Here is a 26,447-nt window from a genome sequence, read left to right on the forward strand (position 1 = left end):
ATTGGACTAACAGGTGATGTTCAGTATAACAAAAAAGAAGAGCAGCACAAATCACCATAGGTTTCTTTGATCTATGGGAGACCACCACAGAGATGCTGAAAAACCTGAATTGAGAGACAACAAAAGATAGATGCCAGTTTTTCCTTGAAAGCCTACTTATAAAGTTGCAAGTGGAGAATCTAGTATTGTACAATCCTCCCTCCTTGCCATGCACGGCATACTTTAATCATGGCAGCACGCGAACAGGTTCCAAATTGAGCCATTTTGGAAATACTTCCACCTTTGACCTGAAGGATGCTGATGGTGCCCTTTTGGACATCAGATAAATCACTCAGTTTTGCATAACAACAATGATTGCACTATTTTCCATGTCTCCCCAGACTCTTTATATACACTCCACTACTAGAGCTGAAACCTGCCATCTGTGAGTGGTTACTGCACATTGTTGTCTAACATGGGCAGTGGTTACATTAATGTGACTGGACTATGTGTAAGGATAAACATAAAACAATAACAGTGTAAATGCAAATCCACACCAGGCCTGAACCTTGATAATAACCAACGTGGAAAAAAAGTTTCAGTATTTTCTCTGCTAAACTGACAGTGAACAGTATGTGACTGACCAATTTAAGAACTTAGCTCTCATCGGCTATACGTGGTCAAGAACAGCAAAAAACCCACATATTCACCTGTTAGGTCAGGGAAACAAACCACACAGCTGTTATAAATGGCATGTGGCTCCACAAGGTAGGTGGTAGAACTAACTGAAGACAGGGTATTGTTCTCACCAACCACAGTCACAATCCAAGGGATATGGTCTCAGAATTCATACAAACTCCTGGAAGCATTAAGGTTAAAACTGCACACAACCAAATTGTGCCCCCCCCCCCCCTTGCCATAAGTAACAGGAGTCTACTGTTCTCTCAAACATGATGTTGCCTGCTATGCACAAGACTCTAGAAGTAAATGTATACAAGGTGTCTCATAATTATTAGCAAAAACTAACACAGATGAAAAAATATAGTAACAGAAGGAACAAAAAACATTCCAGTAAAAATAGATCTGCAGCGTGTGAGGTAATTGTGAATGTGTGGTTAGTTCAGCGTGAAATGTTGTCCTAGTTAGTAGAAATTCATTTGAAATGTAAACTTTCTAATTAACTTGCCTCTAATGGAGCACAAATTTTACCTGTGGCCCATGGTTGGGAAATGTAGTATATACATGATGCAGCATAGGCACATGTTAGTAGTGATGTAAGACTGCATCTAATGTACCAATATGGCGTGAGATGGATAGGTCAAGTAGAACCTGTATTTTGGCCTCCAAGATATCCAGTCCTCAGTCCTCTGGAGTTTTCTGTCTGGAATCATCTCAAAAATGAAATGTATATCACTCCCACTGGTACATTTGACGAACAGGAACAGCAAGTTGTACAGTCTTGGCAAGATTTAGGAGATGATTCAGGGGTGTTTTCAAGAATAGGGCTGCATATACAAGTGTATAGTAAATTGTTTGTGTAACACGATGAAGCACTTTATGAAATAGAATCGCGTTCTTCGACTGTGCATTGATATCAGGTGTTTGTGGCACATGAAAGTGTGCGCTGGACCAGGACTCAAATCCGGAATTCCCTCTTATCGTGAGTGATCACCATAACCACTTCAGTTTATTCAGAACGAATCAAAACCTCTATATGCCTTGCAGCCACAATCTTTATTCCCCCGCACTTTGTGACTCCTGTACAGGGAGACAAATACAGGGTGGGACAAATAAAAATGGCCTGCATGAACGGATATGATTGGATGTGAGTGTATACATATAACCACACTCCGTGACACACACATCACATGTACACCCGCCACGTGATCCACACTGGTTCAGGACATAGTGGGGGCTCTGTCTGTGTGGGTGAAGCAGTGCAAAGGGTACAATGGTCCTCACAGTGGAGCAATGAGTATTCATTGTGCAAAGATACATGACAGCAAAGTTGTGGAAACGGTGTGGTCAGTTGTTTGCTGAGACTTTTAATGGTATCAAAGTGCCATCAAAGTGTACCACCACATGCTTTAGTCGAAACATGGTGTCAGCCAGGATCTGTTTTAAACAAGTAAAAAACATTCTGAAACGTGCCCACACACCAGAAAATGTGGCTGCACTTCACCACAAAATGCTTCAGATTCCTACCAAATCAACCTGACACCAGTGTTTCTTTGTACCCTGGAACTCTGTTCTCCGGGCCACTTTTATTTGCCAACCATATTTTGTATAACCATTTTAGACCATCAAGGTATGCATACATCATTGATGGTTACAATGTCTCTATCTCCACAATACAATGTCATTTAGATGTGAAGATACAGACACTTTATAAACATAGACATTGTAATCATTAATGATATATCCATGCCTCCATGGGTTAAAATGATGATATAATAATAGCAGTCGAATGAAAACCAAACACCCATGGGACAATGAAATGGTTCCTTTCTAAAGTAATCATCACATGCTTTAGGCTATTTATCCCACAGGCTGACAATATGATCAATTCCTGTTTCGTAGTACACTGTTGGCCGTTGACAGATCCACAACTGCACCCACTCTTGCACTTCCTTGGCTGAAACCAATGTCCACAGATGTCTTTCTTCGGGCCACAAAAGATCTGAAAATCACATTGAAAAGGATCGGCTGCACAGAGGGTGTTGCAGTTTTTCCCAACCAAATTGCTGAAATGTAGCCTTCGTCCGATTGTAAGTATGGGTGGGGCATTATCCTGGAACAGGATGATTCCATCCAATAGCATTCTGACAGCCCAAAGGCAAAGCCAGCAGTGGAAACATTTCCACATTTCCCCCACCCAATTATAGCTGTTCACACAAGTTCTGGTAAGATCACAATGACCTCCTTTGACTGTAGATACTCTCTGATACTCTCTGCTCATCGAGTTCCTCGAGTGTGGAACCACAGCCACGTACATTATTATGAAGCATTTTTCAGAAACTGCCATACACCATAAAATCAAAAAGTGCCCAGAAACAATGTCAGACAGAATCATTCTGTTGCACGATAACACCCGACCCTGCAGTGTCAATTGGACAAAGGCTATGCTTCAGTGATTTGGTTGGGAACCACAGCAACATCCTCCATACAACCAAACCTTTCGTCATGTGATTTTCACATCTTTGGCAATCTGAAGAAAGTAATACGTGGACATCGGTTTCAAATGAACGAGGAAATACAAGAGTTGTGGATTCGTCACCAGCCAACCGCATTCAACAAAACAGGAATTGAGTGTCTCATGTTCCAGTGGGATATATGTTTTAACACATGTGGTGATTACTTTTGAATGGAACAGTTCCATTTCCCAGTGTGGCGGCTACCCCTTATAATAATTGTCACCCTGTGCAGACATCACAAATTGTGCGAGCATACGGGTTGTGTCTACGTGATGTGTGGAAGTGTGGATCAGTGAGCCCTGGAGGTGTGCCTGGATATCTGAATTGGTTAAGGTGACTGCTCTACATAAGCAGGAAATTCAGGTTCAAGTCTCAGTATGGAACAAATTTTCACGTGTTGCAAACAGATGACATCCTTGCAGTCACAAAATGCAAATCTGTTTTGTAACATTTACCACAGCTGTAATCATCAGTGACAGTGTCTGTTCCTTCAGACATGTATGCATATCTGAAAAAGATTATATTGTGAAAATATAGACACTGTAGGGTGAAATTTGAGCCCAGTTACATGGGGACTTATTCAAAGAATTCCCATTCCAAACACATTTGTCAGAGAGACAGTCAAATGAAAAAAAAAAAGACAGACTATATAATGAGCATGGCACAAACATTGGGAACACAGGTAGGGGCGTGTATACAAGTGCCCTCCAGTGGGAATAGGGAAGAAACAGCACAAATGTTCACCGCTGTGTCATCTGCTTGTTAGACATGTTCAATATGAGGACAACAAATTGTGTGCGTGTCCAAATTCTTATGTAGGCTGTGAAAGAGGAACAGTAAGGTGTAGTGCAGTTTTTGACTGCAGAGGGAGTGCAGGAAAGTGAAAGTAATACTTGAATGTCTGCTGTGTATGGCATGCGTGTTTGCATGGAATTAACAACTTCGAAAAGATCTGTTGTCATAGGATGATGGCAGGACAGGCTCATTGTGTCATTACCCCTTCTGTCATTGGTGCGGTGAATGCTGCCATCAGAAATGACTGATGGTGGACAGTGGAAGGGATTTGACTTACGTTGGACATCCATCATGGTGCCGCCACATAGGCCACCATGACAGAGAATCTTAAGTTCCAGAAATTCTATGTGCAATGGGTTCCCCACAGCCTAACAGAAGATGAACAGAACATTGATGTCACTGCAGCATCTGGAATGCTATCATGATGAGAAATATTGTTTCCTATCCTGTATGTTCGGAGGAGATGAAACATGGTGTCATCTATTTGAGCCACAGAACATGCTTCAGAGCCAACGATGGAAGCACGTGGATTGAACCACACCAAAAAAATTCAAATCCATTCACTACAGCTCAGCAAAAATCGTGATGACCTTTCTCATTGGCTGCAAGGGCCCACCGTTCATTGACTTTCTAAAACATGGCACTACAGTTGGTGGACAGTGGTATGTGAGCACTTTGCAAAACTTGAAGTGTGCTATCAAGTCTAAATGCCGAGGAATATTGATGGATAGCATCATCCTGTTGCAAGATAACACTTTCCCAAATGTTGCCAAGTTTGTTTCAGCTATGCTATGAGTCTTGCTGGGAAGCCTTAACACATCCTCCTTGCAGTCCTTGTCTCTCTCCATGCAGTTTCGTACTTTAGGAACACTGAAGAAAGACATTTGTGGCTGGCAAATAGCTTTAGACGAAGAGCTGCATGCCTGGGTACAACCATAGTTCCATAGGCAGCTGCAAACATTTTCCCATGAAGGCATTAACCATCTTGTCTCCCAGTGTGACGAATGTATTAACATTTATGATGATTAATTTCAGAATAATAAACAGTTTAGTTACTTTTTCCCATCTGTTTCATTTTCATTTTATCATTTTACTGCCCCCTATACTAACTAAAACAATATTTCTCACTGAAGTGAGTGGCCACATTCATAAATATCTCACAAATGGCTTGTTTGTGGACCCGTGGTTATTGGAACATCTTTGGTTGGTTGGTTGGTTTGGGGAAGGAGACCAGACAGCGTGGACATCGGTCTCATCGGTTTAGGGAAGGATGGAGAAGGAAGTCGGCCGTGCCCTTTCAGAGGAACCATCCCGGCATTTGCCTGGAGTGATTTAGGGAAATCACGGAAAACCTAAATCAGGATGGCCGGACGCGGGATTGAACCGTCGTCCTTCCGAATGCGAGTCCAGTGTCTAACCACTGCGCCACCTCGCTCGGTGGGAACATCTTTGTGAGAATGCGCTTCAATCATGGATCTTTCCCTGACCACTTATATAGAATCAGCGTATCATAGACACCCTACTGTCAATATGAAGAGGAAACAATTGGTGGACTTTTTAAAGGAGCTCTTAAGACTTGGTCACTGCCAGCCACTTTGCACGATCCCAATTCTTGGAGAGACAACCAGGAGTACATATGATACCATATCCCGGTTTCTAGCAAAAGAAGACATAAAAATCTAAAATGAATTGAACTTAATTAACAAATAAATTTTAAGCAGCCAACCATGTTTTGTAATCTGATTACAATAATTTTGATCTGAAAACATATGAATGTATGCCCTAAACAGTACATGTGACGAAGAAGAAAAAAAAAAAAGTCATCATGTTGTGTGTGTAAGTTCATTTATTTATGATGGCTAAAAAGTTTGTATGCTAGAAGCCAATAAAACGTTTAAAAAAATGGAACATCTTTGTTTCTGTTGTAGCATAGTTTCACCCATGTAAATCTTTGCTGCTAGTTATGATACACTCTGCATAGTTATTTTATATAGCATCATCACCAGTAGCAGTATAATCAGTTTCCAATTAGGGCGCCTATCACTGGTAGCTAACATTTGTCTAGAGTAATTCAAAATGTTACCCTCTTGATCGTGAGCTTATCATATCACTACTTTAGAGGCATGCTTAACTGACAACTCGCTTTTAGTTACGTACTTACGTAACAAGACCACCTAGGCAATTGTAATCAATGTTGATTTTCATAAAGTGCATTACTGCAGTTGGCATTTGGAACCATAGTGTTGTGAAATTTTTTTTTTTTTTTTTTTTTGCTCTCTGGTGTTACAACTCCGTTGTTCTCACTCTCGTGATGAAATTTACTTATTAGTTGACAATGTAAATATACCGTGCATATTTTTGTGCTGACAATCCATTGCAGTTTGCTTTAGAGATAATTAACGTATTTGCCACCCCTACATTTCTACCTCTCCAATGAAAATGTGCTCACAAATTTATTTTTTCTTTTACTTGCAGCGTACATTGTGTAGGCCATATAGTCGATTTGCAGATTTGGTAAGCATTGTTTACAGCTATTGTTTCTGTTGTTTTCCTGTTGTATTTTTGGACCTTGAAAGACTGTATTAAACTATATTCGTACGATACTTCGCAGTTATTATATTTGTATTTCTACTTCATCAGGTGTTACCATGTGCTAGCGCAGATGGTGTTTAGTTTCGACATAAAACAGAGCTTTGCCCTTGGAATCTCAGTTCTGTGATTTGTTTAACGATGGAATTCAAATAATGCTGGTAGTTATTTTATTGCACGATACATTTAGGGACGTTATAATTTCATCACCACGTGAATATTAACCTCAGATTGCATAGTGTGCGCTGTAATTTCATAAATTAGTTACCAGGGTGGTAGGCCCCTGCTTCGGTTCACGCCCCAGGGATTCTTCTCGTTTATAGTTACTACAGAGGATGTTCTATTTTGTAAGGTAATTGTGAAGATGTTTTCTAGGCAAACATTGTCTCATTTTTCGCGTACAAATCATTTAAATTCATCGTACAACAAAACTGCGGTTTTCGTTGGAATGGAAAACAGAAATACGGCTGTGATAAGCATTAAGGGTTCCATTGTGATTTTTTTTACGTCTGTTTATTTTTAAACTGTCATATTGCGTGTTAAAACTGGCGTAGAGCCACTCAAATTTTTACGGGCGTTCTTCTAAATTTCAAACCGATAACGTGTTAAAAACAGTTAACCGGCGGAGGGTCACTTTCTAATGTTGGCGCCTCTTATGACCAGCGTCTCTGCTCGCCAGCGTTCACCTGTCCACTTACGTCTCCAGTACGGTGAAATATTCGATGTGGTTCGCAGTATCGCATTGCAATAAAAACGTCGATCAATTCTAATGTAGTTTTACACACTTTCGTGTTATTCTTACAGTCCGACTTAAGCCCATTACAGCAAACGACCACCATATTTGGGACACTATACTACATTGAACCTTATACACGAATGAAACTACAGTAACGCAACAGATAGTAATAGCCTACTTCATATACATTCACGTGCTTGCTTAAACTACTCTACCAAACTTTGCAAGGAATTATTTAATCGTCTCGTTTTGATCAGTGGCACTACCTTAACATATTTCCAAGGTTCCGTAAATAGTGACATTTACATCAGTATATCATAGCAGTCGCAAGAAACAGCGTTCCAAGAAATATCTAAGGTTGAGTTGAACTGGGCGCCTCGTATGGATCAAACAGTACTCAAGATTAATATCTGACTGATAAAAAGGGCGCTATGAATGTCTTTGACGTTATTTTTCCATGCGCGTAATTATTGTTTCTTTGGACTTTTCCCGAAAATTATAAAATCAGAGAAAATACCGTGGAAAATACTGTACACTATTGAAAATCCATGGCGACTACAACAATGTGCTTTCAACTGGTTTCAGAAAAACGTAGTAAACACAAAAAACGGGGCCGAAACAAAATTGGTATATACTCAAGGAAATTGCATTTATTCATATACGACAGCAAGAGAGAAAATTTGCTAGTAGAATTTTCATGTATTTAATTTCAGACATGAATAACTTTGGTCGAAGAACGAATATGTTTCGTTATAAGGCAACCTTTATACATCAGTGCGATTAAAGTTATTTATATTGTTAAAATAACTGATACAAAACACCACATGGTCTTCCATGTAATGAATACCGGCACGCTCTTGTGTTATGTTGGATAGGCTGTATAAAAACAAACGACAGTCAGAACTCGAAATTCAACATGACGGAAGAGGGAGATGACAGAGAAACTATCTGTGATTCGGTGGTAAATACAAACTACAGCTGCATTATACATACCTAAATACTGAAAAATTATGTACTTTAAGGCTTTATGAAAACCCCATGAGTCGTGTTCAGTTTGTCCTGCATTGTTGTTTCATCGTGTAATAGGTTAGGACAGGTGTCTGCTGTACACATTCAGCTGTAGTTTTACTTGTAAGCTGATTTTAGTGTACCACACGTTTTCATATACCATTTAAACAAAGCGGAAAAGTTCCAGCATGTCGTATGTGCAGATTTTTGTGTTGTTCGGATGTCTGACGCCTTTGTTTACATCTGGCATTTATTGTTTTTCGCTATGGCTATGATGCAGGTTATGTTTTGATACAAACAATCTCAAACAAAATGCAGTTTAGGGAAGAAATCATAGCTAAATATTCATGACACCGTACGAGATTCAGTTTAGTTCTTGTCCTTGTTTTTCTGTAACTATACTATTATGTCAATAATTTAGTGTAATTTAAATTTTAAGTTCCGATAGTGTACTTAATAAATACTTGCACGAAAGTCTTGTGAGTATGCGTTCAGTATATTTTTAGCTACAAATAGCTATTATTACGTGTGTTGTTAATGATATTACTAATTGTGAATGCAGATTTCGGAAATGTTTTATGTTGACACTATTGTTTTGTTGAAGGCATCTCTAACGGAAGGATGTCGATTGCCAGTTCGGATGCATGGAGGTGACGATTGGCGTAAGTTAAAGGATTATCCGATACCGACGACTGAATTTATTCCATAATTCGATAAATATGCCATTCATCTAATGTGTTTTGGTTTTGTTACAGCTCTCGCAGAAATAGTCAGCTTACGTGAAGTCAATGGATCGAAGAGTTTTTATGTACATTACGTCGATTGTAAGTATTTACATTCATTGTCTTTTATTTTAGCATGAATTTTTTAGGTATTGCTCGCAAGTTAGAACGAACGTGTAATGTTTTCCGGTTAAGGTCGTTATCCGGTTATAGAGGGACTAGTTGGTATAGCATATTTTTAAATCACTAACGTTGTGAAATAATATAATTCGCCCTCATATAAAACTTTTGAGTATAAAGGTGGTAGGCGATTTTTATGACTAAGTGTTGTAGCTACTTTTGGAAAAATATTTGGGTTTACATTTGTTTTTTACCACTGCCATATCTGTAATAGAGTATAAAAGTCTGCAGAAGTATCAGTTCCGGTAAATTTTCTGTGTTGTCACTGTTGTTGGAAGATGTCGATGAGAATGTTTCTACATTAGGTAACGTGCCAATACAAAAACATTTTTGTATATTTGAGATGTGGTTGTGCTCACATTATTGTGTTATCACTAAACACTAGAAAAAGTAGTTTGTGGCAGACATGTGATGTACACAGTGATTTCATGAACTGTGGAAATATTTAAATTACGTTGGTACAACACTGCTTTATGAACAGTCATAATATTTGCCAATAAACTAAATAAATTTATTATTTCATGTTCCACAATTTAATGAGAGATTATTGAAAGGACACATTGGTTCTGCAAATTAAGATTTTCTATACCTGAAACATTTAATGAACAAAGTATTATAGTAGCACCAATCGTGATGGTATTTAGGGCCATAGTGTGATTCAGGTGGATACTAATTATGGAAACTGGTGTAAATTGTTGTATGTGCTAAGTCTGTGGGTGCCTTTCATCTTTTGTGGCTTCTTGAGAGAATTTTATCATCTGAGCATTGTTTACTGATGCCTCATGGCGGAATGTTAAGGTTCCAAATTCAACTGCTGTAAATCAAACACTGGAATAAATAAACACAGTTGAGAGGAAAATATATCTAGCATAATAAATAAATTGGCAGCAGACTGCCCAGTTTCGTACTCCATCATCTGTATAATATTGATATTATTATTATTATTATTATTATTATTATTATTATTATTATTATTATTATTATTTCTTTCCTTTATCAGATGTTATGTCTGGTTAAAAATGGAAAGTGACGCGGACCTTGATCAAGTGTGACTTCCTTTTAACTGTACGGTATATGTTACATTGCATTTAGGAACTTTCGGGCAATTGAACATGTATCAATAATTACAGATTTCTGTAGTTGTATATATACATTTGGATTTAGCTGTATTGCGTTGATGTACTGGTGGATATTGTGTGGTATCCTGTTATTTTTTATTATTACACGAATCTGATCAGCTAGTCGTTGTTCTGTTAAAAATTTTAATTCTGGGTATTTGGTAATAAATGTTGTGTATATTTGTGATCTGTATCCAGTTGTGTTGGTTTATAAGTTTGTTGCTTGGTAATAACAGAACATGAGGTGTCGGTTAACTTCATCTGACCATCTCATCCTCTGTCTTTGTTTTCCTTGTAGGGTGGTTGCAGGAAGCGTATCCTGCAAAACATCTCTATTTGGATTTAAATCATTTTCCATGTGGCTAGCAGTGCCGTTACCATTGTGGACGGGCATAGGGTTAAAGCATCTTCACGATGGCTAGGTAATGCCTGTTGTGCGAATTTTATTTTCCGAGATTGTTGTGATAATGAGAAATGACAGTGAAATGAAACTTCCATTTCTTTTAATTGATGAAGAGTAGAACATATGGCAGCTAAGTATGAAGCATTTGAACATTTGTTCTGCCTGCATTAAACTACCTACACTACTTAAACACATTCATTCTGTTGACAAAAGATTCGCTGCAAACTGTTTTGGTTTGCAAAAAAATTTTGGAAGGTGTTAATCCTTCTGCGAGTAGGAAGCGGATCACAGCTCATGGTTCGTACTTGGCGGAATCTCTTACTGATACCTTTCATGCAACTGGACACTACAACATGAATTTATGTTGTACCGTGTTCCTGCGATGCTCGCTCTGGTCAGGGGATCCCCCTCTATCACTCATTGTAACCAAACATCGAAAAACAAAAACCCACAGTCCGTTATGATCACAGTACACTTACTTTATGAACATGCCTCGTATTTATTATGATTGATGCAGTGTTATGACGAATGTCCTTTTTTATCAAAGTTTAAATTGACATCAGCTTGGATTTTACTAGAATTTTATTCACATATTAAAAATATAAAATACTGGGGGTCAATGAATCCTATTTATTTTGCACTGCACTGGCGCATCAATGTCTGGTACCACTTTCTGAGTACTGCTAATTTGAAGATAAGCTTTTTAGGTGAAATCTGTCAGTGAACTTCTGTTTGTATATTTCATTCACTTCATTGGGAAAAAGGTGCTCACACTAGTACGCAGGTCCAGATATAGTCGTAGCTGCAAACTTGTAAAGTCTTGGGAATTTATATTTACATCCTTCTACCAGCACTGGGGTAACTTTTCAGTTCCACGGCATTAGAAATTGTGGTTTTGAGGCCAAGAACTCGTCAAGCCATGTTTGGAGCACATTTTCATTCGGAAAGGAAGTTCCATGAAGGTTGTTCGATAGAGAGTTGAATAGGTGAAAATCTGAGGGCACAAGATGAAGTGAATAATGTGGGTGCAGAACAACTTTGCAACCCAACTTCTTTGTGTTTTTTGTTAGTCCAGTAGAATTTGGGTGGACATTATTGTGTAGTAGCATCACTTCACGCAGTCTTCCTGGACATTGTTCTTTGATTGTGCCTGCAAGATGTCTCAGTAGTTGACATTAAATGTCAGCAGTGATGCTTATGGTTTGGGGAAGCAGTTCACGGTACACCACACCATTGCCGTTCCACCAGATGCATAACATTATCTTTTGTAGATGCGTGCAGGTATTTATATGGGGAGTTGCTGCTTTGTTTGGGCTCAAGCATTCCTTTCTTTTCCGTATTTGTTTAGAATAAAGACACCATTTCTGATCACCAGTCATGATACAGGATAGGAATAGTCCGCATTTTTCACAAGCCAATTGGTGGCGAGCAAGCAGAGATGCACATATGACCCACCCGTTGATTTTTGTGATTTTGGCTTACATCATGCAGTACCCATGCACTCAATTTTTGAACCTTCCCATTGCATGCAAATGTCACACGGTGGTGGAATGAACACAGTTCATCACATTTGCCAGTTGTAGAGTATAGTGACATGGATCATTGTGGATTAATGTGTTTAAACAATCTTTATCAGACTTCAAAGGGTTTCCTGAATGTGGAGAGTCACTAATGTCGAAACAATCCTCCTCCAAATGAGGAAATAGATTTCTTGCCTTGCTCTGCCCACTGGCATTAACCCCATACATAACATACGTTTCTGGCTGCAACTGCCCCTGTCACATCTCCTCTTGAACTCAAAACAGAAGAATATGTTGGAAATGTTCAGATTTCTCCACTTGACACTCCATTTTCTAATGTCCACAGCTCCAGTCACTATCAACAAATGACTATATTTAAAATTCAAATAGCAGCAGTGAACTATAAATAAAAAATGACAATCGATAAATAAACCCATAGCAAATGGAATACCAACATACGAAACAAAAATGCTGCGAACTTATACAACAACCTAATACCTAAAAAGCTTTCGAGGCATTCCCATGTGGGAAATTTATTCCTTATGCACAGACCTCTGTCGGTTTGCAGTATGTCTGTCTACAAGGTACAGTTGTACAGTGCAGATTGTAACTACAGCTGACCTTCTCATCCAAGGAATCCTAGGTGATTTACCAGAATCAGATCTTACAAACCGCGTTATTCTGTCTTGGCACAGTAGGTTTTTGCTGATGTAAGTGGCAGCTCTTTTGTATGCCCGAGTGATAGGGTGTAAGAGTTACCTGCATTGCTTTTCCACCTGACTGCACTCCAGAACACTGTGAGTAATTTGCTGTGGATTATGCGTCTCCCTTTCCCTTAACAGGTTGCAGTAGTCTTACATGAACGCTGGGCTATACATGGATCAGTGTCTTCACTAATTTCAAACTAAAGCGCAAAGCGAAGCGAAGTACCCAAACATGGATCAGTATCTTCACTAATTTCAAACTAAAGCACAATGCAAAGCAAAGCGAAGTACCCAAAGCATTTAGTAATGATTGGCAGTGCTGTAAACAAGGTAGCAAGGGTTTGACATTCACCATACGCAGCAGATCTCCTTAAATGTATACTGTTTTGATGTAGTTTGTCAAAATTGTTGTAAGAATCACACAGCAGGAAACAGTTTGAATGTAAAAAGGTTCTCCAATCAAAGTAAGCAAAGCCAGTTTCACGTGCTATGTTTGTTAACAAAAAAATATGAAGTGTTGTCTGTAACTGAAAATCAGCCTGAGCCAGTTTATTGACACTCTTCTACTACAAACCTTCAAGAATATGAATCAGTTTAAATACTGGTATGAAAGAAGAGGCCTCAAGTAACCGTTTGATTGGGATATTTGAGACCTGACAACTCTGCCTCGGCTAATGCATTGAATCGCCTCAACTTGGCTGTCGAATACTTCCTGCATGCTCTCATTTCTCAGTTTTGTTTTGTCCAAAGTTTTCGACCCACACTTTCAATGTTAGGTGTATTTTAGGTTTATTTATACTGAGGTGACGAAAAATCATGGTTTAGCCATATTGACATATACAGATCGCTGTCGTACCGTTTACATAAGGTATCAAAGGGTGGTGCGTTGGCTAAGCTGTCATTTGTACTTGGGTAATTTCTTGCGGAAAGGTTTCCAATGTGATTATGGCCGCACTACGGGTATTAACAGACCTTGACCACAGAATAGTAGTTGGAGTTAGATGTGTGGGACATTCCATTTTGGAAATAATTATAGAATTAAATAATGGCGTGTCAAGAGTGTGCCAAGAATACTAAATTTCAGGCATTACCTCTCACCACAGACAACAGAGGAGCCAATAGACTTCACTTAATGACCGAGAACAGTGACATTCGCGTAAAGTTGTCAGTGCTGCAGACAAACAACACTGCATTAAATAACCACAGAAACCAGTGTGGGATGAACAACAAAAGTATCTGTTCGGACAGTGTGGTGAAATTTGGCATTAATGTGCTGTGACAGCAGACAACCGACACGAGTGTCTTTGTTAACAGCTCGATATTGCCTGCAGTGCCACTTCTGAACATGTCCATGTTGGTTGGACTCTACATGACCTGAAACTCATGGCCTGGTCATTTGAGTCACTATGTCAGTTGGTGAAATGAAATGTCGTGTGGCGAGGGCCTCCCATTGGGCAGGCAGGTCGCCTGGTACAAGTCTTTTCAGTTGACACCACTTCGGCGACTTGCACGTCGATGAGCATAATATGATGATGAGGACAACACAACGCCCAGTCCCAGAGTGGAGAAAATCTCCAACTCAGCCAGGAATCGAGCCCAGGCCTTACACGTGGCATCCTGCTGTGCTGACCACTCAGCTATGGAGCGGACATGTCAGTTGGTAAGACGTAATGGGAGAGTTCGAATGTGGCACAGACCCCACAAAGCCGAGACGCAAGTTGTCATCAAGGAACTGTGCAAGCTGATGGTGGCTCCGGAATGGTGTGGGCTGTGTTTATGTGGAATGGACTGGGTCCTCTGATCCAACTGAACCTATCATTGACTGGAAATGGTCATGTGTGGCTTCTTGGGACCATTTGCAGCCATTCATGGACTTCATGTTCCCAAACGATGATAGAATTTTTATGAATGACAGTGCACTATGTCACCAGGCGAAAATTGTTTGTAACTGGTTTGTAGAGCATTCTGGACAATTCAAGCAAATGAGTTGGCCACCCAGATTGTCTGACAAATCCCAATGAACATTTTTGGAATGTAATAGAGAGGTCAGTTCATGCACAGTATCCTGCACTGGCAACACTTTCACAGGTATAGATGGTTATAGAGACAACACAGCTCCTTTTCTGCAGCAGACTTTCACCGGGTTTGTTAGTCCATGCCATGTCGAGTTGTTGCAGTACGCTGGGCAAAAGATGATCTGACAAGGTATTTGAAGGTGCCCCGTGACTTTTTTCACCTTAGTCTATATAGAGTGTTTACTGTACAGCAGTCTTCATAGGAGTGGTCTCACAGCAAAGATAAAAAACATACAGTCAACAGAAAACTGAACATGTATGTTCAACAAGCATCATCTGTTAGGTTTACGTAAACTACAAAGGTGATGAGAAGAACTGAAAGCACTGTTATTGAACTTATGATGAAGTTGGGCATTGTACGTTGTAGTGCCAGTAACGATGAAGTGTGGCGAGAATTTGCAAATAGTGCTGGACTCAAACGGGGCCTTGTATTCCACACCAGCTAACCAATAAGCAAGCATAAGTCTCAAATCTTTTACAGTAGTCACCCACACCTACGTCTCTACTCTGCAAGCCACTTAATGGTGTGTGGCGAAGGGTACTTTGTGTATAGCTGCCACTTCACCCTTTTTCTGTTCTGCTTGCAAATGGTTTGCAGTATAAAGATTGCTGGTGACCTTCTGTGTGAGCTCGAATCTTTCTAGTTTTACCTTCACTGTCTTTTTTGCGAGATAGGAAGAAGCAATATATTGGTTGAGAATTGTAGTAGGTTGGTGCATATGTTTGTAGCATTTTTGTTTTGCATGTTGGTATTCTGGTTGCTAGGGGTTTATCACTCGGTTTTCATTTTTTGTTTGTAGTTCACTGTTGCTATGCAGGTTTATGTATCCCCATTTTGTGATAGCGAGTAACACTGTAGAAGCCAGAAAATGGAGTGCCAAGCTCAGAAATCGAAACATTTGTGGCATATTCTTCAGTAGAAGGTTGACAACAGTGGAGGCAGCTAGAGACATTTGTGCTGTGCATGGGGATAATGCCACTGGACAGAGTACAGCAAAAAAGTGGTTTTCTTGTTTTGAAAAGTATCATTTTGACGTTAGTGACTCTCCATGTTCAGGAAGACCTTTGGGGTCTGATGAATATCGTTTAAACCCATTAATCCACATCAATGTACTCAAGAACAGGCAAATGTGATGAACTTTGATCATTCCCCCATCATGCAACATTTGCATGGATTGGAGAAGGTTAAAAACTTGGGTGGATGGGTACCACATGATGTAAGCCAAAATCACAAAAACCAGTGGGTGGCTATATGTGCATCTCTGCTTGCTTGTCATAAACTGGCGCTTGAAAAACACCGGCCATTCGTAGCCTGTATCATTACCGGTGATGAGAAATGGTGTCTTTATGCTAACATACAGAAAAGATAGGAATGATTGAGCCCAACAAAGCAGCAACTCCTCATACAAAGATCTGCAAGCATCCACAAAAGATAATGTTTTGCCTCTGGTGAAATTGCGATGATGTGGTGTACCCAATGCTTTTTTTCTAAAAAATGTTTGAGGATACTCCGGCATTGGATATAATGCAGCGAAAATTACTTGTAACTGAAGCATGGGATACCACCCATCTGCTTTTAGCCATGACATCATCAACGTGTCTAACTAAAAAAAAAAAGGTATCGAACTCTTCAGTTGACAGGACACATTTTAAAACTTCGCACAACCGACAAGAACGGAACAGCAAATGCAAACAAATAACGAACAACAAAACAAAGATGACAATGAATCACGAAGGATTGTGGTAGCGGGACCATAGAGACATTTGTCGGTAGCTCGGCATTTGAGCGTACGCATATCTGTTTAGCACTACTATCGGCCACTATTAGCGGGCGAGGGCACTACATGCTTGTCAAACTGGCTGCCAGCGATTCAGTTGTCGAGAACGGTTGCCGCAGCTTCGAAATGCTTGAAACAGTCCATGTCATCGCTTTTCCCACCAAAAACTGCAATGGTATCGTTCGTATTACAATTACCAACAAGAAAAAACGAAATAAAAAATTTACCTCCGTGGCACTGTAATTCTGTCAGAGACAGCAAAGGACTTGGAAGAGCAGTTGAACGGAATGGACAGTGTCTTGAAAGGAGGGTATAAGATGAACATCAACAAAAGCAAAACGAGGATAATGGAATGTAGTCGAATTAAGTCGGTTGATGCTGAGGGAATTCGATTAGGAAATGAGACACTTAAAGTAGAAAAGGGGTTTTGCTATTTGGGGAGCAAAATAACTGATGATGGTCAAACTAGAGAGGATATAAAATGTAGACTGGCAATGGCAAGGAAAGCGTTTCTGAAGAAGAGAAATTTGTTAACATCGAGTATTGATTTAAGTGTCAGGAAGTCGTTTATGAAAGTATTTGTATGGAGTGTAGCCATGTATGGAAGTGAAACATGGACGATAAATAGTTTAGACAAGAAGAGAATAGAAGCTTTCAAAATGTGGTGCTACAGAAGAATGCTGAATATTAGATGGGTAGATCACATAACTAATGAGGAGGTATTGAATAGAATTGGGGAGAAGAGGAGTTTGTGGCACAACTTGACTAGAAGAAGGGACCGGTTGGTAGGACATGTTCTGAGGCATCAAGGGATCACCAATTTAGTACTGGAGGGCAGGGTGGAGGGTAAAAATCGTAGAGGGAGACAAAGAGATGAGTACACTAAGCAGATTCAGAAGGATGTAGGCTGCAGCAGTTACTGGGAGATGAAGAAGCTTGCGCAGGATAGAGTGGCATGGAGAGCTGCATCAAACCAGTCTCAGGACTGAAGACCACAACAACAAAAACAACAACAACCTCCGTGAAATAAATCTTTAGCACTCTTCCAAGTTCTCAACATTGTAAGAAAATTACTTTGTTGATGAAAAAATTTAGGGGTACGCATCCCCAAGCGCTCCCCCAGAAAAACAGCACTGGGTGTTACCTCAGTGTTGGCAGACTGTTGTAAATAGTGAAGGGGAATATATTATTTTTGACTTAAGTCTCAGCTGTGTGTATCTATTGTGTTTATTACACTTATGGAAAAATACTATGAACCGATGTTAACTAATCTGAACATGTGCTCTCAGAACTTTAAAATTAAACAACATCGGGGTGTGTAATGGCTCTGTTGCAGCAGCTGTCGCTGGGGTTGTCTGAATATCTCCATGAACCTTTTACTAAATGAATTTGTAACAAAACACGCTGCTCGTCTTTGGATCTTCTCCATTGATCAATCTGGAACAGATCCTATACTGCCGAGCAATATTCAAGTTTCGATTGAACGAGGGTTTTGTAAGTTATTACTTTGTGGGGAACTACATTTTGTGAGTATTCTTCTAGTGAATCTCAGTCTGGCACCTGCCTTACTTGTGGTTAATGATGTGTGGTCATTCCACTTGAAATTGCTCTGTACGTATTCTCCTAAATATTTTATGGATGTGAGTATTTCCAATGATTGTTCAGCATTACTGTAATTGTGCAGTAATTGGCCTTTCTGTCTATGTATCCATAATATGTTAGGTTTGTTCATTGAGGGTCAGCCACCAATCCCCACACCAGGCAACAACATGACTGGCACATCTGTGCTAAAGAGCTTTCGCAGCCGACCACAATCATAGGTTTCCAGAATGAATCTTTCACTCTCGAGAAGAGTGTGCACTGTTTTGAAACTTCCTGTGTCCCAAATCAGTACTCAAACCCAGAACCTACCTTCCAGTGACTGTTGTCATCGACCGAGCTACCTGGGCATAGTGCGTGACCCTTAACTTTCCAAACTACACTTGTGGCAAGGTCTCTGCTTCAAGGGTAATCACTGAATTTGGAAATGTATCGTGAATAATGACACACTGCGCCAGGGAAATGGCAGCGAGAGGTGGGTCAGACAGAATGTGCAGTCTTCTCTGTACACTGTCTAATCAAAAGTATCTGGATACATATTAGTGAATATGTGTCTGCCCATTGCCTTCATTGCAGGCATTTTCAGTGAGGTGTCTAAATGTCTGTTGAAGAATGACAGTCCATTCTTCCTTGCGAGCCATAACCAGAGAAAATAGTGATATCAGATGCTGGAGTCCGGAGCAGAGTTGACATTATAATCGTGCTGATACAAACACTCATTGTCTCTGAACTGTTCCTCTATGGTATGCATTGTTGGCACTATACATGATGGCAGGTAACACAAACACTTCCATGAGATGCCCACAGGGTAGAGCACAATTCATCAGTTCAGATCACTCATATCCAGTCATCCAGTATTCAGCGTCGTCACTCTTTACACTGCCTTGAGAACCACGTAGCATTGGCTACAGAAATGTGTGACTTTGAGGAGCTGCTTGGCCATTGTATCCAGTGTTTTTTTTTTTTTAACTCTGCACACAGTATTGTGCTAGCTGGACTAATGGTAACACTTTGGAACTTTAGAGTTATTCCATCTGCTGATTTCATGCAATTTCTTACAACCACCCTCTGCAGTGTTCGACTGAATGCTTTCTGGTCTTCGTGTAGCTGTAATTATTTCTCCACATTTCTGCTTCAAATCACATCACCAAGTGTTGAATTGGGCAGCTTTAGAAGGATTGAAACATCCCTGATGGATTTGTTGCTCAGGTGACACCCTTACTGACAACACAATACTTCACACTTCCTTTTATACTGGCGGATCCACCTCCTGTGAGGTATAGTGGTCAATTCTGCAATACATAGGGGTGTTTGGAAACTTTTGATCATATAGTGTGTGATTACCTTCATGCTTCCTACCACATGTCTCTGGGGCACTCCTAATGTTACCTTTGTCTCTGGTGAACACTCTCGGTCCAGAAGACTGTATACTAGACTGTATTACTCAAACATTGTTTGAGCCATTGACATGGTTGAGAACCTATACTTCGTTTGTGGTCTACAATGTGACAAAGTGTCAAACACTGTCTATAGGAATATAGAATCTGCCTGTTAACGTACATCTGTGATTCGCAGTGCCCTGTGCAAAGGGCGTGCTTTGTTTTGTAGTAGTAATATTTTCTAAACTGATGTCGATGTGTGGACTGTGGGCTATTAGAGAAGGTAGAGATGGGTAGGTTTACTCATAATGTTTCTACAAAACTAATGATCTGCAAGATTTGTTCACTTCTACCATCCGCCAGTTGGCTCACCACTCTTTGGTGAGTTTGTGCTTGGCTACCACAGGGCCCAGCCTTTGCACCACCCTTTCCGTTTCCGTGTTGCATGTCTATCCTCCTCCTATTCTTTTCCCCCCTCCCTTAGGGAACATGTCCAGGATATTTTTGAGAATATGTTCTGAAATTTCAGTAGCCTGACAGAACAGTCCTTCCACTGTGTGTGTTCTTTCTTTCTTCGTTCTACATCTCCTGTCCTTCCTCAGCTTCAGCATTTGAGGTTCCTCTATGTTCCTTCTTCCTCCCTGTGCACTTCTGAAGGTCAGCGCATGGATCTGATGTGTAACAGCTGACTGGGAAACACACAATTCCCAGCGTCGGATCACCAAGTAGGGTTGGCACATAACCCTGGTACAAGCCAGGCCCAGGGAGGGATGATTGCCTGAGCTATTACCGTCTCAAATTGCCTATTGGTCCCTCTGTCAGGAGTTCAGGTGGTGTGACCTAATGTGTGAACAGTCACCTAAGGCGGGTGAGGCCTCTTCTGAGCCCCCCTCTCCTCAGTTGGAAGGAGCCCTCTATCAAAGACTCTGGCAATCGTGGGACATTTTCTTGCAATGACCCAATCATCATCTCAGTTTACGTCTTCTACATATAAACAGAATGAGGCTAAAGATCCCAAGGATCTCCCAGCCACATCTCTGTTCCTCATGGTATAATGTACTGGAGAAGGTCAGTCTTTTGCTATGGTTAATCCGTTTTTTATTCAGAAAGGTGTTGCAGTTGCGAGCCCTGTGAAATGCTGCTCTTGTTTACGTAATGGCACTTTGCTTTTGGAGACCAACTCTGATTTTCGAGCCCAACAAGTGCTTGCAGCTTCACTCCTCCATGGCATTCCTGTTCATGTTGAGGCCCATCAAATGCTGAATTCTTCTTGTGGTGTTGTTTACTCTAGGCTGCTCAATGGTATGCCCGAGAGAGAAATCCAGACTTACCTCTCTGATTAGGGTGTCACTGCAGTCCTTCGAGTAATGAAAATGGTTGATACAGCGTTAGTGCCTATATGCACTCTTTTTCTCGCATTTGACAGAGTAGTGGTTCCATCAAAGATCAAAGCAGGCAATGAAATCATCATGGTCCGACTGTACATTCCAAACCCGATGCAATGCTACCAGCGTCAACATTACAACACCTATCGTAACACGGCCACATGTGTTACATATGGTAGGGATGCTCACGAGGATGATTGCCTCCATCCTTCTTCCTGCGTTATCACCTCCCTCTTCCTGCTGTATCAATTGCAATGGTGATCATGCAGCCTCATCTTGAGATTGTCTCTTGTATCTTGAGTGGGCCGTCCAGGAGATCCAGGTGAAGGGAAAAGTGCCTCACCCAGTTGCTCGCAAGTTGTTGGCTATTCGAAAGCTCTGCATCTTACCATCAGGCACGTACAATACTGTTATTGCTATGCCTCGCTCCACCAAGGACATGGTCATGCAGACTTATGACCTCAAATTTAGCACTGCAGTTACAAAATCGCCCAGTGTTACAGTAGCATCCCCGTCTCCTTTTGCTCCATCTGTGCAACAAGAAGCCACAAATTCTTCTCTGCCAGTAGCGAAATCCCTGCTACACGACTGGCAGGCCAGAAAGAACAGAAGGAATATTAATGTGAAGACTTCTTGCGTCCCTCCAGCCAGCAAACGCCTGAGTCTCCGTGTGCCAACCACAAAGGCTCTAAGAAATCAAACAAAGACAAACAGTCTTCTCCTTCACCGACTCGGAGATCCTCTTCAGTATCGCTATGTGATATTCTCACCCAGCTGACCTCCGTTTTGCATTCAACCGTTTTTCTGCGCTGGAATCTGCAGACCAACTCTGAGAGACTGCCGACACCTCTGTAGTTCTCATGGAACAGGATCCTCCAGCCTATTCACCCTGTCGCAGTGAGTCTTCTAAGGGTGGCACTTGGCAGCCACTGAGGTGAAAATGCCTAATTTTTTCTCTCCTCGCTTTTCCCATTCCTGACTCTCCTCCAGTGGAACGTTCACAGCATTAGATCCAACAAGGAGGAATTACAGCTGCTCATGGCATTGCAGCGTCTAGTTGTTTTCTGCCTCCAGGAAACAAAATTGCATCCTTGCGACCACTTTGACCTCCTGCATGTCTTTCTGGTCTGCTTTGATCTTCCCCCAAGGACAGCATTCTGCCTCGTGGGGGAGTCATGCTGCTCATCTGGGATGACATTCATAGTCAAACCATCTCACTGAACACCTGGCTGCAAGCTGTTGCAATCCACAATTTCCTTCCTCGATTCACATTTCCTCTTTGTAATATGCACATACCTCTGTCATTTGGTGTCGCCAGGGCAGACTTTCTCCAGCTTCTCCAATTAACTCTCTCACCCCTTTTAGCTGCTGTGACTTTAATGCACATCATACCCTTTGGGGCCCTTCCAGAACCTGTCAGAGTGGTGCCCTCTCTGCTGATCTTCTCAATCAACTCAACTTCATCTGCCTTAACGCTGGAGTACCACGTTCCTTTCTGACTCTGTGCACACCTGTTCCCACTTGGACCTCTCATTCTGTACTGCCCAGCTTGTCGAGTGGTCCATTGTCTCTTGACACATACTCGAACAAGCATTTCCTGTGTGCTACCCGTTTGCTGACTCCTGCCCCACCTACGCGTAAACCCCATTGGCATCTTTCTAAGGCCAACTGAGGGCTTTACTCCTCCCTGGGGCAACCTTTGATGAACAGCAGTTCCCCAGATGTAATGACCAGGTAGAATACATTACAAACATTTCCGCAGAACGTTCCATTCCTTGCACTTCATCTTTACCGATCCCTGTCCCAGTCCCAGTCCCTTGGAGTGGAACTACGTGTGGTGCGATGAAATTCACACACGGAGACATGCTCTCCACGTTTCTAACCCTACAATTGCGAACTGCATCCATTGTAGACAGTTGCGTGTGCAGTTTTGTCGAATTCCTTGGAATGGCAAAAATGCTAGCTGGATTTCATTTACCAGTCTTTTTAACGGTTCCATCCCTTCGTGTGGAGCAGCCTGTGTTGGCTCTCTGCGACCGAGGTCCCTTCCCCAATTTCTAGCCTGGCAGTAGCAGATGATGTCAAGTGGACACCATTGCTATCTCCAACACCTTGGGCTGCTGTGTTGCGGAAATTTCGAGCTCCACCCACTATCGCCCTGCCTTCCTCCATCGGAAATGAGTGGAGGAGGCTCGGGCGATACCTTTCTCTTCTCAGAATCATGAGTGCTACAATGCTGCCTTTACTCTATAAGGGAGCTAGATCGTGCTCTCACTTCATCCTGATCCTCCGCCCCAGGGCCGAACGATGTTCACTTTCCGATGTTGAAGAACCTTTCTCTTGTGGGCAAGCATTTTCTCCTTCATATGTACAATCGCATCTGGGCAGAGGGCACATTTCCCAGATGCTGGTGCAAAGCCACTGTTGTACTCATACCTAATCCCAGCAAGGACAAATACCTTCCTTCTAGTTAGCACCCCATTTATCTCACCAGCTGTGTTTGCTAGGTGATGGGACGTATGATTCGTGCGTGGCTGGTATGATGGCTCAAATCTCACAACTTGCTAACCACTGCACAGTGTGGATTTTGAGCATGCCGTTCTACAGTTGACCATCTTGTCACTTTGTCAACCCGTGTCTTGAACGGTTTTCTGTGGAAATACCAAACTGTGGCCATGTTTTTCGGTTTGGAGGTAGCTTACGACTTCTGCTGGAGGACTGGCATCCTCTGTACACTCTACTTGTGGGGCTTCTGCGGCTGCAAGTCCTGTTTCCTTCAGCAATTTTTAAAAGACCGAGTTTTCAAGGTATGTGTAGGTTCTGCCTTGTCGGGTGCCTTTATCTGGGAAAACTGTGTGTCTCAGGGTTCCATCCTGAGTGTCGACCTCTCTGCTATTGCCAGTAACCTTGTAATGGCCTGTCTCCTGCCGGGCATCTCTGGCTTCCTTTTTTGTTGACGATTTTGCGATCTATTGGTGTTCTCCATGGACTTGTCTCCTTGAGCGGCGTCTTCAGCGATTTTGCGGTCGACTTCACTTGTGGTGCATCGACATTGGCTTTTGCTTTTCCACTGACAAAACCGTTTTTATGAATTTCTGGCTGTGCAGTGGGTTTCTTCCGCAATCTTTTCATCTTGGGCCTGTTGCTCTCCCGTTGGGCCTGTTGCTCTCCCATTCGCTGAAACTACAAAATTCCTGGGGCTCATGCTTACACGGGTTTTTCAGCTGCTCCGATTCTCTCAATGCCCTTCGCAGCCTCTGTGTGGTATAAACCATCCATTCCTTCGTGCAACAGGTCCAAGAAAGCTTCCACTTGCGCTTATCAGCTTTTTAGTCTGTTTCTGACCACTCGTATAAGGTACTAGCGTTGTTTGACAACCCCCCCCCCCCCCCCTCCCCCTTTTTTTATTATTTTTTATAAATGAGACTGAGGTCTATACTTTGTAAAAAAACTGTCTTGTTTCTGTTTCTGCCAAATCAGTTACATAGGCTTTTAGAGTTTACAAGCATTTTTTCTGGAATATCTTTATTAATATTGCATTTTGTCACTCAGGTACGGAGGACACACAATGTTCTGTAATTGTAAGGGAAAGACATGTACAGAATAGATTTTGTACCATGAATGAATGGACAGACACAGTATAATTAATAACAACAGAAAAACTTTACGATTTATCTGCATATTAACTAGATGATTTTCTTTCTGAACTGTCATCAAAATGAAACACGAGAACTAGTACTGCTTCTAACACTTGTCATTCATCTTAAGATTTCCTGAAGGCATTTAGTGCCAATATATTATTAACTGACATTTAATTTTAAGCATCTAGTGATACTATACTTTATCAGCAACAAGTCATCTTCGGGTGAATCAAGGACCATGAGAAAGACAGGCCGTGCCGCTTACGTAACAGTACAACACTGCAGGTCTTAAGAGTACCAACAGCTGTCTCTGTTGGGGGAGCAAGCCAATATTTCAGATGAGTTTAATAATTCTTAATTGCGTGTTGACATGCATGCAAGTCCTCAATAGCATGACATAATTCAGACCTTTTGTTGGGTATATTTTCAGAGTTAAATATTGATTTCCCATGATCCTTGCATGGAGCAGAGCATTCGTGAAGTGTGACAGCCCAGCTGACTAGTGTGACATTGTGTGTTTGTTGCAGAGCCTCTATATCTTGTTGGTCCCGAGTGAACAGCCCCCATCGACTCTACTTCTCCGCCAACAATGAAACTCGATAGTAGTTGACAGATGTGCTTCCTCATTTTGACATTACTAACCAGTAAGCTTCAAGTGAAATGGGCTTCTCCCATGTGTGGAATTCCGATGAGATTCTCATAGGGTGGTGTTCTCTGCCCAGAAAGGGTGATATAGTGCTAGAGGTATCCAAAACATTCCCCAAGAAATGCTACAGAGCAGTGAGAATATTAAGGTATCACTTATGGAGTAAAGGAGAGTGTGATGGGTTTGTACTGAAAATCTCTCTCTCTTATGTGTTTATGGGGAGGACAGGCTACGCGGAATCTGTATTGGTAAATAAGAAGCTGTACTCCACTGAAGAAGAAATCCAGTATGCTTGTGAAAAAGTTTGGACAATTTTATGTCCATATGTTGGACAGTACTCTGTATTGCACGCATTGATTGATGACTCTGCAGAGAGTGTGACAATTGATATTTACTGCAGTCTCACAACAGAAAAGTAAAGTTCCACATAAGAAAATAACAGAAATGATCGTCCTTGATCAATATGAACATAGTAACACCACGAGTTTGTAATGATCTGGATTGTGACACAGGTCACGACATAATCACTGCTGCACAACTACACTGTAGTACAGGGTCTCAGGGAGACTGCTAATAGCTTCTGGGCAGCACTACAGAGTGATGTGACATAGCGCATAGTCGGCTGTAGGCAACCAGCGTGAGTGGCCTGAAGCAAAGCTGCAACTAACTGCTGGAGCGTGCACCACGGCTTAAGTTCACTGCCATTGCGGTGGAGGAATCTTGACGATTGAATGATCTGCAGACATAAGATAGAATGTGATATATGTGCCACTCTTGTTTCTGCAAGCACTGCCTGTGTGTAGTGATAGTTCCTGCTGGTCCTTCTTGGCACAGAGCCCGTAAACAATATGTTTTCAGAATGAGATTTTCACTCTGCAGCGGAGTGTGCGCTAATATGAAACTTCCTGGCAGATTAAAACTGTGTGCCCGACCGAGACTGGAACTCGGGACCTTTGCCGTTTGCAGGCAAGTGTTCTACCATCTGAGCGACCGAAG

The 26,447-nt window shown here is 41.4% G+C and overlaps 1 protein-coding gene across 1 annotated transcript in view; it reads left to right on the forward strand.

Moving 5' to 3' along the window:
* The first annotated feature begins 8,209 nt into the window (after positions 1-8,209).
* The window catches only part of LOC124551268 (histone acetyltransferase Tip60-like), a 129,887-nt gene continuing 111,649 nt past the window's right edge, over positions 8,210-26,447 (forward strand). Inside the window, exons 1-3 of the mRNA XM_047126267.1 lie at positions 8,210-8,254; positions 8,906-8,963; positions 9,057-9,125. Coding sequence (XP_046982223.1) covers positions 8,210-8,254; positions 8,906-8,963; positions 9,057-9,125 — 172 coding nt within the window. The remainder of the gene's footprint in view (positions 8,255-8,905; positions 8,964-9,056; positions 9,126-26,447) is intronic.

Source organism: Schistocerca americana, chromosome 9 (genome assembly GCF_021461395.2).
Source record: "Schistocerca americana isolate TAMUIC-IGC-003095 chromosome 9, iqSchAmer2.1, whole genome shotgun sequence".
Lineage (NCBI taxonomy): Eukaryota > Metazoa > Arthropoda > Insecta > Orthoptera > Acrididae > Schistocerca > Schistocerca americana.